Below are 16,188 nucleotides of genomic sequence, written 5' to 3'. Positions count from 1 at the left end.
GCTGCGTGTCCCAGCACGGTGATGGGGCTGGGACTGGGGAGCCAACAGGTCCTGCCGTGGCCTCGGCACATGGCTGCTGCTCCCTGTCCCGCCCTGGCCCGGGGCTTCACCGCCCCCCACCCGTGACTGCTCCTCCAGCCAGGTGTTCGCACCTCGGGGTGCCAGTGAGCCCTCCCGTGGCGCAAGGAATCCGAGGGAACTGGTTCCTGCACTCTGACTGCTGAGGGGACGTGGCTGCAGCCCCCACCCGCGGGGGGATGGTCACCTCCAGGCAATGGTCGTCAGGTGGTGGTGGCTGGAGGCACCCGCATGGAGAAGGGCACCTCTCACTGCCCCCGGGCAGCGCTGCCCGCAGCGATGGCTGCCAGGCTCCTGCCTGCACCTCCACCTCCTGTCTGTGCACAGCCGGGGACCACTGGCACCTGCTGCGAGGGCACCGCAGAGCACAGGGACATTGACCCAGAGCAGGAGGTGGCCATGGGCTGGTTTATTCTGTTCCAGAGCTGAGAAGCAGCTGCGGAGGGGCAGGGATTTGCCTCCCTGCCCATGCTGCGGGGAGCCAGGAGCTGTCAGAGCGACGCTGGTGGCCTCTCGATGGCAGTGCAGAGGGTCTGGTGCAGGCATGGGTACAAGTGGTGGCAGGTGTCCACCCGGGGGTATGATGGCAGCAGGCTGAGGAGTGCCCCGAAGTGGCAGCTACTGCCCCTCCTGGCCAGGGCTAGGCTGTGCCTGCGGGGGATGGATGAGGCTGTCAGCCCACGGTGTGGGGGTGCTCCTGCCCCGAGGGATGGGGGTCCTGGGGTGACCCACTCTGGACCCCTTCAGTCCCATCCAGGCTGGCCGAGGCCTGCGCAGTGCCCGGGGCTGCTGGAGCCAGGAGGTGGCTGGGGGCTCTTACCCTGAGCGGGGGGACGCACGCCCGGCCGCAGTCCTGCAAGCAGCACTTGTGGCCGAGGGGGCAGTCGCTGTCCTGCAGGCACAGGAGGGGGCACGCAGCCGCCTGGCCACCAGCAGCCGCGGGGGGGCAGAGCCCGGGCCGCACTGGCACATGTGGAGAGAGGAAAGGGTGAGGGGCTCCCTGCCGTGAGCAGTGCACCCCTCCGGGCTGGGGGAGCCGCTGCGCCCGCAGCAGGTGAGCCCCTCACTGGGCCCTGCCCCGTGGGCACAGCAGCCGGGTCCCCACGCACCCGTCCCCCCCGGGACAGGCAGCCCGAGAGGAAAGTGGGTGCAGCCGAGAGGGTGCCCGCCCTGGCCCGGGGGTCTCGGTGGCTTTACCTTCAGCGGGTGGCTTGCAGTCGTGGCCGCAGCCGGTGGTGCAGCACTTCGCGTGCCCGGGGCAGTCGTCGTCGGTGTCACAGAGCTCCAGGCAGGGGCCCAGGGAGCCCCGCAGCACCGCGGGGCACACGCCGGGCTTCGCTGTGGCACGGCGGCTGACTGGTGACGACAGGGACTGCAGTGCCAGGATCCTGCTGCCCACAGCCCCACTCCTAGCACAGCCTTGGTCTTCCCCCATCCTGTCCTCTGGCTCCCCTCCCGGAGCCCCTCACTGCCCTCAGCCTCCAGCCTTGCACCCACACCAGTCTGGCCCAGTCAGACCCATCAGAGCTCAGTATGGGATGCCAGCTGCCAGCTGGACTGATGAGGGACAACCCTGGCATGCTGGCAGCAGCTCTTGCCAGCACGCAGCTGGAGTGGGGCATAGATGGGGTGAGCATGAGGTGCAGCCCTGTGCCCACTCGGGGTTGCCACCCGCCTGTCACAGAGGAGCTGAGCACAAGGTTCCCTTCTCAGGGATTTGTGAGTGCCAGGGCTGTGCCCAGGGGATATGTGTGCCACTGGCAGCCACAGCTGGTGGCTTATACTCCCTGGGGCCTGGATTGCTGCCACCGGCTACACACTTGGCCGGGCACAGCTGCTGGGGTTTGTCTGGCAGCACGGCTGGGCACACGCCGGGCTTCACGGGGGGCATGAGACTTCATTGGCAAGGCTGCAGTGTGGATGTGGGGCAGCCGTGGGGCAGCCGTGGGGGAGCCGTGGGCAGTGCTGGGGGTGCACACGCTTGGGTGGGAGGATGTGGGTCTGCCCCATGGGTGCCCAGCCCCGGGAGGAGCAGTGGCAGGGCCGTACCTGTGCCCGGCGGGACGCAGCCCAGCCCGCAGCCGGAGAAGCAGCACTTGTGGTCGCCGCCGCAGTCGCGGTCGTCAGCGCAGCGGTTGGGGCAGGCGGCAGCGCCACGCTGGGCACGCTTCCGTGGGCACAGCCCAGGTTTGGCTGGAGGGGAGGGCAGGCTCAGGACTCGGTGTGCAGTCAGGCTGGCCCCACAGCACCCACAGCTGCCCCACGGAGTGGTGGGTGCGGCAGGCCCTGTGAGGGTGCCCCGTGGCACTGCCAGTCCCGCACAGACACAGCCAGGCTGCCTTACCTGGCTCAGCAGGCACGCAGTGGGCGCAGCAGCCGTGGGTGCAGCACTTCTCCCCGGGGTGGCATGCGGAGTCGTTGTGGCAGCTCGTCCCGCAGCTTGCTCCGATGGCACTGCTGCTGCGGGGGCAGTACCCTGGGCTCTCTGCAGAGGGAGATGCTCCGCATGGCTGTGTGCCCAGGGAGTGGGGCTCTTGCCAGGGACACCGACATGGGCAAGATCCCCAGGCACATCCCACCTACCACCCAGCCCCCACACTGGCCTCTCTCAAGGGAGCTGGCAGTACCTGTGGTGGGGAGGAGGCAGGTCCTGGCCTGGCCACTCTGGCAACACTTCTCTGTGCCAGGGCAGCTGTGGTCAGAGAGACAGAACAGCCTGGGGGCACGCCGAGCTCCACTGCCTGCTGCCGGGCACTCGCCTGCTTTGCCTGGGGCAGGCAGGGCAGCGCGGTGCCAGCGTCCCCGTGGGGCCCGACGCACTGCTGGGGTGACAGCGGCAGCAGCAGCAGCTTCATCCCTGGCAGGTTGTTGCTGGGCCGGGGTGGGCAGCAGCTGCACCAACACCACCAGGAGTGCCAGGAGGAGGGTGTGCTTGCCTGGCATCGTGCAGCTGGCCAGGGTCTGTGCTACTGGGCAGACTGGGCAGGATTTAAACCCTCCCTTGCTGGGGAGCGGCTGAAGCAAGCTGCTCCTTCCCACGGCAGCTCCCTGCCAGGCCCGTGGGAGCACCAGGCACGAACAATCCAGCTCAGGGGAGACTCCTGGGCAGCTCTGGGCTCTGGGCCCATGCCACATCTGCACTGTGCCCTTTCCAGGTCACTGGTGACCTGTGGGTGCTCTGGAGCCTGGTGCCTGCACTCCCCCATGGCATGCAAGGATGACACATGGGGAAGCCGTGTCCTGTGCCCAGTCCTGAGGGCCTGCCCAGTCCTGCCTGGGGACCACCAGCAGTTGCCACAGCACTGAGATGTGGTGCACCAGCCTGTGCCCACATCACAGGGAGAAGGGAAAGCAGCACCAGGCACTGGGAAGGGAGAAGGGGATGCAGCACCAGGCATTGGGCACCAGGCCGTGCCAGGCACGGTGCTGCTCTGCTCTGCCCCCTACCAGCGGCAGGGCTCTGGAGATGCTGCTCCTCAGAGGTGGAAGGCACTGCTTGCTCTGGTCCCAGGGACTTGGAGCAGGGCTGGGTGCAGCAGGGTTGGATACCAGGAGCCCCGTGGGCAGCAGGAGGTGCCAGGAGACCAAGCAGGAGTGGGGTGCAGCTCTGAGCAAGCAGAGGTAGGCATGGGGCAGGGGCATGGGGATTTCACTGCTTGTGGCTCCTCCGGGCTTCTGCCATGGGAGCATGTGGGGCAGGAGGGATCTGGGTGACACTCCTGTGACAGCACTCGCTGGCAGCCTTCCTGTGCCCAGCCACTGCAGACCAGGGAGCAGCTCTGCTCTGATGTGACCCAGCACCAGCAGCAGCTGTGGTGAGCAGGGTGCAACCAGGAGTGGGCAAGGTGGCTGCCTGGCTGGCAGCATGGCAGGACAGGGAGACAGACACAGGCAGGGAGGGCAGAGAGCCAGCCATAAGCATGGCAGGGAGATGCTGCTTTATTAGTGGGCATGCAGAGGGCTGTGGCATGCCCCAAGCAGGGGACCTCAGCAGGAAGGCTGAGGCTGAAGGCTCTGGAAGAAGGAGGCCTGTGTGAGGCTGGGGCCTGGGTGTGGGACTGGCATCATGCAGCAGCTTCCCTGTGACTGGGCTGGAAGGAAGTGTCTGTGCCTGCAAAGGGAGCAGAAGGCAGTCAGCAGGGTAGGTGTGTAGCTGCTGTGCCACGGATGCCATGCCGTGGGTGCCATGGGGTGCCCGGGGTTGGTGGTTGCCCAGCTGACCTCAGTGGGTAGGTGTCATGCAGGAGACCTTGCCACAGCCATTCCTGCAGCACTTCTGGTTCCCGAGGCAGTTGGAGTCAGACTTGCACTGGTCGGCACAGATGCCCAGCATGGGGATCCCTGGGTTGACAGGTGGGCAGGTGCCAGGCTTCTCTGCAAAAGCAAAGGGACATGACTTGAGACTCACTGCCCTGGCACAAGGGGCAGAGCCGACTCAGCAGAGGGCATGGCTCTGGTCCCTGGCTGCCATATAGAAGGGGCATTTGTGACAGCTGGCGTCTCCTCCACTCCATGGGTCTGGTAGTCCCACCAGCCTGATCCGATGGAGACACATTGGGTGGGCATGATGGTCCCTCATGCTGGCTGGCACAGGATGCATAAGCACAGCACTCAGCGCTGATGGCAGCCTTGGCCCCTCTCACCCACAGCCACCGTGGACAGCCCTGGCTAGGCACTTGTGGCAAGTAGACTTGGCATGTGGGCTCGGCCCGGGCCTCTGTGGGGGACACGTGCCCCCCAGGCAGCCTGTGCCCCAGCTGTGCCCCTGCCATCCTGATGCCCGCCACCAGCACCGTGCTCCCCGCTCTGCACTGCGCTGTCCTCCGCCGCAGCACAGACGGAGCAGCTTCGTCCTTGCGGGCAGCCATGGAGGCGCTGGAGCCGCCAGTCCGCATCCAGGTATTCGCAGCTGGAGATGCCAGCTCCGGCGCTCCTCTGCTGGGGCTGCTCTCCGGCAGGACCGGGGCGGTGACCGTGCCCAGCCGGGGGGCTGCGGGGCCGCGTTCGGCACAGGGCTGCGGATCTCCCTTGGGAGATACTTCCTGGACGTGATGTCAGGAGGGACAGCAGCGCCTGCGGGGCTGAGCAGGCAGCGAGCGGAGCGGCGCAGGCCCCTGCCCTCTGCCCTGGCCCCTCTGCCGGTCGGAAGCGTCTGCTGAGCCCTGTGTCAGCAGGAGGAGGAAGGGGCGAGCGTGGCCCCACCGGAGCGCACCCCAGCGCCTCTGGGCTCCGCACAAAGCCCTCGGCACCACGCTGCAGCCGGCTGGGCACCGGGCGCCCGGGCCCGCGGCCGGTGCCAGGCTCTGGAGCGGCGGTGCTGCGGCAGGGGCGAGCTGTTGGCTCCCAGCAGCGGGATCGGCTGCAGGCCGGGAGCAGGAGGGAGCGTTACCGTCGGGATTCTGGCAGGCCCTGCCGCAGGCCGCCGGGCAGCACTTGAGGGTGCTCTCGCAGTCGCCATCGGACTGGCACCCCACCGTGCAGTTCACCTCCTCCGTCGCCGGGTCCGGGCACACGCCGGCTTTTGCTGCAAGGCAAAGGTGGGGGGGCATGGGTGGGCGCCAGGGCTGCCGGCCCCGCGGTGGGGCGAGGGCTGCGGCCTGAAGCAGGAGATGCTGCTGCTGCCAGCCCCAAGGCTGGCTCCAGGGATGCCGACTGTGCCTGGCACCGACTGGCTCCCAGCTATGACCCCAGCAGGCCCCACAAGCTGGGCGCAGTGCTGGCTGCCCGCCCGGGGCGTGCCGAGCCGTGTCAGGCTGCGCTGAGCCGAGCCGTGCCGAGCGCTCATACTCACTGGTGGCATTCTGGGCGGATGCTGGAGGCAGCTCTGCACAGAGAGCCAGGAGCCCTGCCAGGACGAGCACGCTGCGGGCCGTGGGCATGGTGCGGGAGCCGGCGCTGCGCCTGCGGGGCTGCCCGGACGCCCTTTAAGCTCCTCTCCAGGTGGGGCCGCGGGCTCGGCCTTCCGGGTGGTTCCCAAGGGCCGGGCAGGGCCAGGCTCCCCCTTCGCTTGCACAACCCAGGATCAGGTATCTGCTGCCGCTGGCTGCCGACCAGGGAGGGGGAGCCTGGAGGAGCTCGGCCGCCACGCCAAAAACTCGCCCGGCAGGAACGGCCGCCAGTCGCCACCGGCCGTGCCCCCGTGTGCCACACGCCCGACCCCCACCGGCCGTGCCCCCGTGTGCTGCATGCCAGGCCCCCGCTGGCCTCAGCTGCTGAGACAGCCAGGCTGCCGTCGCCTGGCACGGGGCTCGGCCAACACGGGCCATGGGGATGCGGCTGGCACTGCCAGCACAGGTGTGCCAGGGACAAGTCACCATCCGTCCCTGCCGCTGCTCCAGCCAGGAGCTGGAGCTGCCGGGCTGGGCCGCTGGTGCCCAAAGGCCGGCACAAGCTGGTGGCAGGGCCGGGAGCTGTGGCTCAGCTGCAGCCGCCGCTCGCCCGGTCCCCGCTCCAGCCTCTTGTCCTCCTCCAGCTCCCGCTCCCGGCGGGAGGGCTCTCGAGGCTGCCTGCTCTCCAGCCGCCCCCACGCCACCCCGCCAGCTCCTTCTGCCCAGGCTCAGTCTCCTCCCATGGCATCCGCCACCCTCGCAGCCTCGAGCAGCCCGGGGGATGCGGCCCAGACCATCTGGCAGCACCGGTTGGGTGAGTGGCTGGCGGGGAGCGAGCTGCCGGCATGCTCTGGCTGCGCGCCCGGCGCTGCGGGGCACGGCGGTGCCGGGGCCGGACGGGAGCCCCTCGGCGCGGCAGCTCTGCCAGCACCCCTCTGGCGTCACACCGCGGCGCTCGGCGGGGCCCGGCAGCGCCGAGCCGACCTGTGCTGGGGCAGGCCCAGCCAGCCGAGCAGCCCAGATCACCCGGCATGGCTGCCCTGCTCCCGTCGGCCGCTCTGCCAACTCCTGCCCGTGTAGCAGGTGCCGTTGGCACCCGTGCAATTCTTGCAGGCCTGCCGGTGGAAGCGGAGCAGCCCAGCGCTGCCCTGGGATGCTCCAAGGACCTTGTCCCCTTTGCTCACAGCTCAACAGCTCCTTGGCAACTGTCACCACACAGGTCCTTCGCAAAGGTGCTGGTGCTGCCTGCCTGGGGAGTGGTCACAGTCTGAGCCTTTCGGGAGAAGGATGAGACCTGCTCTGGTGCTGGTGATGTGCACTCATCACTGGCAGAGGCTCTGGGGCAGCTCCGGCTCTGGGCTGGAGCATCCTGCAGCCCTATATGGGCCAGAGTGCAGGGGCACAGGGGCACAGTCCCTGCCCTGAGTCATGAGTGGTGTCAGCATTGTCAGGGTCGGTGCCAGGTAACTGAACCCCACGGTCAGCAGAGCGCAGCACAGCACGGGGCAGTGGCAGTGAATCACAAACTGTTTGCCCTTGCAGTTCCCTCCCTGCCGCGGGTGTTTGTGCAGGAACAGGAGCTGGCGTGGATGGCACAGCTGCCTGCCTGCTGCTGTGCCATGCTTCACCACCGCTGGCAGTGGGACCTGACGCATGGGGGTGGGGGACAGGCTGAGGGTGGTGGGGAGAGTGGCAGGACATGGCAGAGAAGCGGGCAGGACCACTCTTGTCCCCGGTGGCTAGGTGCCCGGGAGTTGCCAGGACCTGGCCCTGCCCAGGGCCAGCACCAGGACTCCCTCATGCTGCCCACCCAGTACTGTCATTCCCACAGCCAGGGCAGGGGCTGCCCAGTGTCCCACCGCGGCTGAGCTGCTGCTCCTGTGCCAGCACTCATTGCTCTGCCCCAGCGTGCAGGGTGCCCCTGGTGCTGGTGGTGAGCAGCCAGAGCTGGGAGGACGTTGAGTGTGGATGCCAACAGCCGGGTTGCACCGGAGCAGCCGGATGGGAGCAGCTGGGAGCTCGGAAGCGAGCTGATGGCAGGAGGCGAGGGGGAAACCGCAGAGGAAGGCGAGGGCTGCGGTGTGGGTGTCGGCGGGTTTGCCCAAGGTTGTGCCGTGCGCCCGGCGTGCCCAGCTGGCTGCCACGCGGCCGATCCAGCCGGAGCTGCTCTCAGCCAGCCGGAGCTAGAGAGGGACATGCTGGCAGCAGGGGCAGCAGCTCCAGCCCACGCAGTTGGCATTGCTTTCCGGGAGACAGAAACGCTTTGGCTCCTGTCCCCAGCACGTGGCATCAGGGATGCTGCAGTCCCCAGCCTGGCTCTGCCAGGCACTTCCTGGACAGAGTCTGTGGAGAGCATGAGGGGAAGCTAACAGGGCTGTGGGCAGTCGTCCCCACACTGTGGCACGTCTCAAGAGAGGATCCTGACTGAGGCTGTGGGATCGGTAGCCCCGAGCTCCAAAGCTGCTGCAGCATCCCCAGCTGGCAGTGCCTGCTGCCGCTCAGTCATGCTTGCTATGCCCAGGCTCTGTGGATGACCACAGCCCCTTCATGGCAGCACGGGAGGTGCCCAAGTCATGTCTCCTTTCAAGGAAGGGTGGCCAATGATTAAAAGGGGAGCACTGCTGGGCCAAGCAAAGTGCCCCAGACAGCTACTGGGTCTCTCACTGCTGGCATGGAGCAGGGAAAGTGGGCACTGTGATGGCACACTCCGTCCTTGTGGAGATGTGGGGCAGCCTCGGCGTGCCCACACTGTGACACACAGGAATCATCTGACCCCTTCTGGGGCCCAGCCATGTCCCAGCTGGCAGCCAATGGCCAGTATTGGCACACCGTGGGCAAAGGGATTTCCACTGCACTGCCATGTTCTTCTGCCCCCAAGCTCCTCCACGCCCGCATGGCACAGACCATGAGGCTTGGCGATGACGCCTGTAGGGTGCCCCAGAGCCGGGGAAGCTGCTGGCTCTGCTGCTGCCATTGGTCTTACCTGCTCATCCCCCGCGGGGCATGGCCCAAGGCAGCCACGCAGCACCCTGAGAGCTGGTGGGTCACAGCCTCCCCATACCCCCCAGTACTCACTCTTTGCCCCGGGAGCCGCAGTGCCCGGCTGCAGCTGGGCACACAGAACCAGGATGCCCAAGAGCAAGACGCCAGTGATGGTCTTCATGGTGGTTGCCACGGGTGGCAGCTGGCGGGCGCAGGCGGCAGGGGTTTATATCCGCGTGGGGACGGGGAGGGGCTGCTGAAACATAACCGAAACTCGGCGGCTTCAGAGCTGTGCCCGAGGCAGCAGCAGCCCCGCGACGAGTCCCTGCCTGAGAAATCATTTACCACGGCCCCGGCCCGGCCCCGGCCCAGCCCCAGCAGCCAGGCTGGGGACGTCAGCACCCAGCAGCACCCACCCCAGGCTCAAAGGGAGATGAGGCCACGGGCCAGGGTCACCCCCACGGCCATGGGGAGCCCAGAGGAAGGAGCTGGAGCTCCCCGACTTGGGAAAGAGGGGGCAAGGGAATGGTTGGGACACCCGGAGTGGCCCAGGGGGTGCAGGTGGATTTTCTTACTGTGGCTGCAGGAGCTGGGGGGTGTTGGGGGGACCACAGGGAGGGGCAGAGGACAAGTGGTCGCCTCGCCGAGCTGTGGGGCTCAGCGTGGCAGATGCCAAGCCACAGAGAGATGCAGCAGTGGGTGCAGCCAGACAGGTCCCCGGGGCGTGTGGCCTCGGGGGGAGCTGAGCGTGGGAAGCTGCGTGACGTGCCATGCCGGGCACACCCACTGCCCACACTGTGTGCCCTGCAGCGTTCCTGCGTGGGGACAGGCGGGTGGCTGCCTGCCACCACGGCAGACGCTCCAGACAGGTGCTGCGGTGGGGTCAGCACCGGGCCAGCCTCTCACCTCACCGTGCACCGGCACCGGCGGGACGCAGCCCTGGCTGGGGTGGGGCGTGCCAAGGCGATCGGGGGTCACCCAGAGCCTGTCACGACCCAAGATGACTGTGCTGGGGATGAGAGGTGCTCTGTACCACAGGGACCACCTCACAGTGCTGCCACTGCTGCACGCCAAGACTGCCACGGGAACCTTTGCTCCTTGCCTCCCATTCCATGCAGTGCTGGGGCAGGCCCGGGGCTCTGCCCTGGCACACTGCTGGCACACTGCTGACCTGTGACTGCTGGCACAGCTCACCACACTGTGCTAAATGGCAAAGGGCTGGCAGGGCTGCAGCAAGGCAGGAGGGGCAGCCTGTGTCCGCGGTGGGCAGAGAGGGGCAGGACCTGGGTTCTGGAGGGGCTGGTGCAAGGGGCTGATGATTTGCTGGAGCTGAGGAGAAAGGCCTGGGCTGAGGTCCTGGCACGCTGGTGGCAGGGGACGCTGGGGACACTCCCTGCCTGGGGGTTTGTCCCGGTGCCTTTGTGCCGAGGGACGTGACCTCTGCGGTCGCATGCGGCGTTTTACAGCTCAGCGATTGCCTTTCCTCGCTTTGAAATTCCTGTTTGCGTCACCCCTGCTCCTGCTGCCAGCTGCCCTTGTTGCTACAGAAACTTCGGGGCTGGCACGAAGGGACTGGCAGCAGAGCACCCGGGGCTCTGCGAGCGGCCCCGGTCCTGAGTTAGCCTGTGGGGTCCTCCCGAGTGACATCCTTGCTCCAGCGTGGCATGTGGCATGGTGCCAGGGTGGTGCTGCAGACTCACCAGGCTCTCCCCAGCAGTGCCAGGTCCTTTGACCCCTCGGGCTTTGGAGCTTCGACCTCGTACCCTTCACCCCTCGGCTGCCGTGCGCCCGGCGTGCGGCCGTGTACCGGTAACGACGGCATAGAGCTCGGTGTGTCCCCCTGCCACCACGTCCTGGGGCCTGGGGAATGGTCATCCTGGCCTGGGCACTCCTTTCCCTGCCCGCAGCCCCCTCCTGCGATGTCCCGCAGCTCCGTGGCCCCCGTGGGCTGCGGTCCCGGTTCGGGCAGCGCGGTGAGCGCCTTCCCGTCGGCCCCGGTGCCGGCGCAGCTTCCCGGGCGGCGGCCGGCAGAGGAGGCTGTTGCTCCGCTGCAGCGGGGCCGCGCTCCGGGAGACCCACGGCGCCTGCCCGGGCCGGTCCCGGTGCTCCCGGCGGTATTTAAGGGGGTGCGGGCTGGGGCAGTGCCGTCAGCGTGGAGCTGCTGCCTTTGTTTCTTCTGCGCCCCCAGGACCCCTCGCCTCGGGCAGCTGCCAGACCTTCATCTACAGCGGCTGCGGCGGAGCCCAGAGACCTCAGTCCGGTGAAGTAGTGCCAGCAGATCTGCCAGGGTGAGAGCAGGGCCGCTCTGGGCTGCCCCTGCTGCCAGGCAGCCAGACCCAGAGGGTCTGCTCTGTACCTCCCCGTGGCAGGTAGTACAGCAGCACCCATCATGCTGGCACCAGCATCCCTGCACCCTGGTATGGCACAGCGACTCTGGGTGTTGATGGTTGGACGATCTCAGCCAGCTCCCAGACCTGTCCTGGGCCCTGGCATCAGCCTGGGTCAGAATCAGAGCACAGTGGTCACAGCTTTGCCACTGGTGGTCAAAGCAGAGGTGACCACTCTGGCACTCAGCCTGCAGGGGCAGGATAAGAGCCTTGCTCTTGCCATTTGCCTTCTCGCATCTCTGCCAAACACGCTGGGCACAGGGCATGCACCTGGGAGAGCAGGCGGCTGGCAGGGCTGCAGTGGCACCCGCAGGGGGAGCCTGGCGCTGTGTGGACACCTGCCCAGTTGTGACTCTTGTTTCCAGGTGGGGCCACGGGCGGTTGGGGCTGTTGGTGGCTGAGAGCCGCCGCAACGCTCAGCGTCCCTGGCACGGGGGTTGTCTCCATGCGACACCAGAACCATGAGAGGTGCTCTGGCTCTGCCTCTTCCCAGGGGGTGCAGGCTGGGGGGGGGGGGGGAGCGCAGCAGCCAGTGTGGGGTCAGCTCTGCCTCCCCACTGCCTCCTCCTGCCCTGCCCCCCTCTTCTGATGCTCTACATTTGTCCCCCAGGGAATGCCAAGGGCTGACTCTGAGGGAGGGACGGCAGCAGAACCTGGGTCCCCAGAGCCAGGAAGGGGCTGGCAGCCAGGGAGGACCAGAGTCTACTGTGCCCCACACAACAAAGTCACCAGCATGCCCAGCTGGCAGCATCCTGGCCTCCCCTCACTGGCTCCCCAGGTTCTTCCTGCTTCCCTTCCTACCCACTCCACCCCCCGCCCCGTGCCACTCCCCACGATCCGGCTCTCGGGGGTCACTAGCAGCGGCTGCTCCTCCATGGTTGCTCTGTCAGATCCAATCCGCAACCGCTGCCTGCGACGAGGCGGAGACAGAGGTGCTGGCGGTGGGGCTGGGCGGGCGACGGCTGCCCCATGCCGGTGCCAGCCGGCACGGCCCGGCTGGTGGCACGGCCGCTGCTGGCGAGGCGGCACGGGGGAAGCAGCCTCCCCAAATGGGGTTTTTATTACAGCCATAGATCACGGCGGGGGCTGATGCGGGCAGACGGCAGCGATTTTTCTTCATGGTTTACAGACAAATGAGGGGAAGGGAAATTGATGTGAACTTTGCTACAGCGAGAGGTCGGGCACGGGCAGGGAGCTGGTTATGGATGAGCTGGGGGCTGCTGGAGCTCCTTGTCCCCGGCCCCCTCCTGGGCTCCTCTCAGGGTGGGATGGATGGGAGCAGCAGCAGGACCTGGGGCATGTAGGGCATGAGGACTCTGCTGCTGCTGCTCTGGGAGCTGGACTGTGTGGTGCTGGCTTCCCTGGCCCCTGTCACCCGCAGCACAGCCTGAGAAGGTGGCTGTGCCTGTGCCTCCTCAGAGGGACGCTGGGACGGGAGGACCGTGTGGGAAGGGTTATTAACTCTGCAGATGCTCATTAGTGCTTCAAACGGCCTTGGGTGAGCTGCTGCCACCAGCCTCCGGGCGAGGTCTCGGCAGCTTTCACCACAATTAAAGTTGCCTCCAAACACCCCGGGCCTGCCGGGTAAGAGATAAGGGCAAATGCCCTCAGACAGCGGCTATCAGCTCCTGCACGCGGCCCATGAATATTAATGCAACTCTAATTAGTGCCTTTAAATACGCAGCCTAAATCAGGCATTTCCTCAGCAATAAATCAGCAGCGCCTGGCACCCAGCTCATGCCTGTGAGGCGGATCAGGAGCTTTCCCTGTCTGCTCCATGGCCAGGCCCTGCCTGCCAGGGGATGGGACCCAGAGTTGTGCCATGCTGATGTGAGGGCTGCTGGTGCCCTCGCTTTGGGCTGAGGAAGGGCAGGTGAGTTTGGGGGCTGGAGGCACCGTGAGCCTTTTTTAGGGTAAATCCTGGGGTTGGGCAAATGCCCTGGTGAGCTACAACACCCCCTGGCCCAGCAGCCCGAGGTGGGCAGCCAGTGCTGCTGGTGGAACCTTCCAGATATGTGCCCAGTAAAACCCCACAGTCCCAGACACACAAGCCACACGCCGGGTGCAGCAGAGGAGAGGGAGCTTAGCTGTCACCCAACACCCAGAAGATGTCCCGGGAGCTGTCCCAGCAGGGACATTGTTCAGTTCTTCCCTAGGTGCTCCCAGATTTGCCTTCCAGCCATTCTCACAATGATGAGGTGAGTGACAGTGCACCCCAGCAGCAATCACCCCCTGCTCTGTCTGCAGCAGTGCCACTTGGCACCAGTCCCAGCCACCCTGGCACTCCTGCGGTCAGAGGTCTGCTTGAGAGTGATGGGCATGTCCAGGCCAGGTGAACCTATTGCCACCTCCATGGAGCGTGGGCTCCTGCCCATCCCCAGCTCTGAGTGTGCCCTGCTCAGGAAGTGGCACATTGCTCCCTGAGCTGGAGGGAATGTGTCCTTCAGAGGTGCTTGTGTGTGACAGGGCTGAGTGTGCAAGGACTGTGTGCACAGGGCTGAGGGTGCAGGGGCACACATGGGGTGAGTGGGGCACAGGCAGCAGGTCTGAGTGAGGATGTGCTGTGTGCATTCTCCCAGTGCCCTGGCATTGGTGGCTTGGGAAAGAGCAAAGACCAAACTTCATTTGGTTGAGGAGAAACGGGGAGGGTGAGAAGCCTGGGGGGAGGGTGGTGCAGTGCATTTAAGATCCCCACGCAGACACATGTTGGTGTAAGGTCAGAAGGAAGATGAAGCTCTCTAGAACAGGCTCAGCCCCTGCCACTTCCAATACCCGGGGCTGCTGCCATGTCCCTGCACTGCCCATGTGGGTCAGGGACTGCTTGGTGTAGTGAAGAGAAAACTGCTCTGGGCATGGTGCTAGGTGAGCAGGAGCATGCCTGGGGAGGGCACAACGCCTTGCCAGCCCCCTTTTCACTCAGCAGCCCAGGTCTCTGCAGGCACAAGTGGAGAGAAGAGGGCTGTGGGGCCGTGGTGCTGGTGGCACTGGAGGGATCAGGCGCAGCCGCCCCAGGCAGGACCCAGCCCTGCCGCCAGCCTCTGAAAGTGCCATTGATGTGAGGGGAGTCACTCAGCCCATGCTGTGCTGCCAGCCTGGTGGGGTGCGTGCCTGCTGCCAGCTCCCAGCTTCCCCTCCTGCCACCTGGCAGGGAGCAGGATTGATGGCAGGAGATTCGGAAGGCTCCAAATGTGGAGGTTCTGTCGCTGAGCCGCCCCCATCCATCAGGAGCTGTTCATTATGAAGCAGCACCCTGCACGCTGGGCTGATTTCACACCTTATCTGAACCCAGCAGCTGTGCCCTAAATCCTGGTTGCCGCCACTGTCTGCAGGAATTCGGCTGCCGGGGCTCGGAATGAGTGTGGGCATCGATCATCCCCCCACACCAAATGGCTTCGGTGGCGGCACTTGGCAGCGCTCATCCGTCACCGGGGCCCTGGGCTGCCCAGCTCCGTACCCTCTCTGTCACTGTCACAGGACCCCTCGTTGGCAAAATGTCACCCAGAGGACAAGTGCAGCAGCTTGGCCTCTCCCTTCCACCCTGGCTGGTGGCACTGCTGGTGGTGAGGGCATCTTCTGCCCGGCAGGCACCAGCTCTGCTCCTTCTTCCTCCCGCCCCAACCGCAGCAAGGTGTGGACGCAGCCTGTGACCCCTCCCCGGGCACGGCAGCCTCTCCCCTGGCGCTGTGGCTCGCCGCGGTGCCACGGTGCCCGCCGCTGTGGCCAGCAGGCATCCCTGGCGAGGTGCTGCTGCCAGGCAGGTGAGGCTGGAGCTGTCGGCGTGATGAAGAGCCTCCCGCAGCACTGCAGATAAGCTACAAGCACAGGTCAGGCGAGGCCCGTGTAGCCCATCCATCAGGCGCGGCGGCTCCCGGCGCTCCCGGTGCCACCATCTGATGCGCGTTACCCAGCACAAATGTGTTCCTTCCCCCAAGGTTAAACGGATGAGTGAGGTTCAGGCGCTGACAGCTCCGCCCGCCCCGCACCGGCGATAAACGAGCTGCAGGAACCGGAGGGGAAAAAACGGTTTGTTTGCTGTCAAATGCTCCTTTGGACGGGGCTGGCATGAGCGTGGCGGCAGCGAGGGACGGGCACGGGGTGGGGATGCGGATCTTAGTGCGGCCACAAGGCAACTAGAGACGGGCACCATCACAGGTGCTTTGGTGCCACCACGATATTAGTGGTGACGGATAGGTGAGAGCGGGGGCTTGGCAAGATGCTGGGCACCAAGCAGGCCTGGTGTGCCAGGGCCGGTGAGGATCGGGGTGATGGCAACGAGCCAGGATGTCTGCAGCACAGCTCCCCATGGGCAGCCCCAGGAGCTGTGCCATGAGCTGGCAGAGCTGTAGCCAGGCAGAGGCCGATGCTGCTCAACACATCCCCAGATCTGCCCCACCCGCCATGATGCCCAGAGTCTGATGCTGCCAGGGTCTGCCCACTTTGGACACCACCTGCAGCCTTGGCAGAGCCACGGTGCCTGGGCCGTGTGCCCGGTGGGGGTCTGGCTGCCAACCGTGCCCCTGTCGTTGCCGCTGCCCTCACTCAATGTCACCCTCGGAGCTGTCAGCGTGAGGAGCGCTGGCGGCGGGGAGCGGTCTGCTGGCAGCGGCGCCGCCGCCCGCTGCTGATTTACGGCAGCGCCGCTAACGGAGCGCAGATTTTTCTTAATCTAAATTGAAAACTACTCAAGTAGAAAAATAATTTCATTGCTTCATCTAGAAGGGGAGGGGGGAAGAGGAAGAGAAGAGCAGCGCCAGGGCAGGCAGATCCAGGGCAGCCCATGCCCTCCGTGTCCTCCATGGCACCCACGCACCGACTGGGTAGGGCCATCCCCGTACCACCAGCTCCTGTCACCTCCCGGATCCCCACGGGCATACAGCTTCTGCCACACACCCCGCCTCAGGCACAAGCCAGGG

General features: G+C 66.2%; 2 protein-coding genes across 3 annotated transcripts; both read right to left on the bottom strand.

Annotated features, from left to right (window-relative positions):
- Positions 1–466: 466 nt before the first annotated feature.
- Positions 467–2,933, bottom strand: WFDC3 (WAP four-disulfide core domain 3). The gene is made up of 6 exons (XM_064167782.1): positions 2,795–2,933; positions 2,423–2,611; positions 2,128–2,271; positions 1,276–1,434; positions 899–1,041; positions 467–729 (listed from the first exon to the last, which is right to left on the bottom strand). Exons 1-6 carry the CDS (start codon positions 2,931–2,933, stop codon positions 697–699), a joined length of 807 nt encoding a protein of 268 aa, XP_064023852.1. The 3' UTR covers positions 467–696.
- A 1,052-nt stretch (positions 2,934–3,985) lies between these two features.
- Positions 3,986–9,078, bottom strand: LOC135188234 (WAP four-disulfide core domain protein 2-like). Of its 2 annotated transcripts, none has more exons than XM_064167535.1 (4): positions 8,982–9,078; positions 5,468–5,602; positions 4,300–4,452; positions 3,986–4,189 (listed from the first exon to the last, which is right to left on the bottom strand). In XM_064167535.1, exons 1-3 carry the CDS (start codon positions 9,067–9,069, stop codon positions 4,301–4,303), a joined length of 375 nt encoding a protein of 124 aa, XP_064023605.1. In that variant the 5' UTR covers positions 9,070–9,078; the 3' UTR covers positions 3,986–4,189; position 4,300. The 2 variants fall into 2 exon arrangements, with proteins under 2 accessions (XP_064023605.1, XP_064023604.1); XM_064167534.1 differs by lacking the exon at positions 8,982–9,078 and adding an exon at positions 5,870–6,093.
- Between the last annotated feature and the right edge of the window lie 7,110 nt (positions 9,079–16,188).

The sequence above is a fragment of the Pogoniulus pusillus genome, chromosome 29, assembly GCF_015220805.1.
Source record: "Pogoniulus pusillus isolate bPogPus1 chromosome 29, bPogPus1.pri, whole genome shotgun sequence".
In the NCBI taxonomy this organism is placed as follows: domain Eukaryota; kingdom Metazoa; phylum Chordata; class Aves; order Piciformes; family Lybiidae; genus Pogoniulus; species Pogoniulus pusillus.
This window is presented reverse-complemented; position numbering and strand designations above follow the sequence as displayed.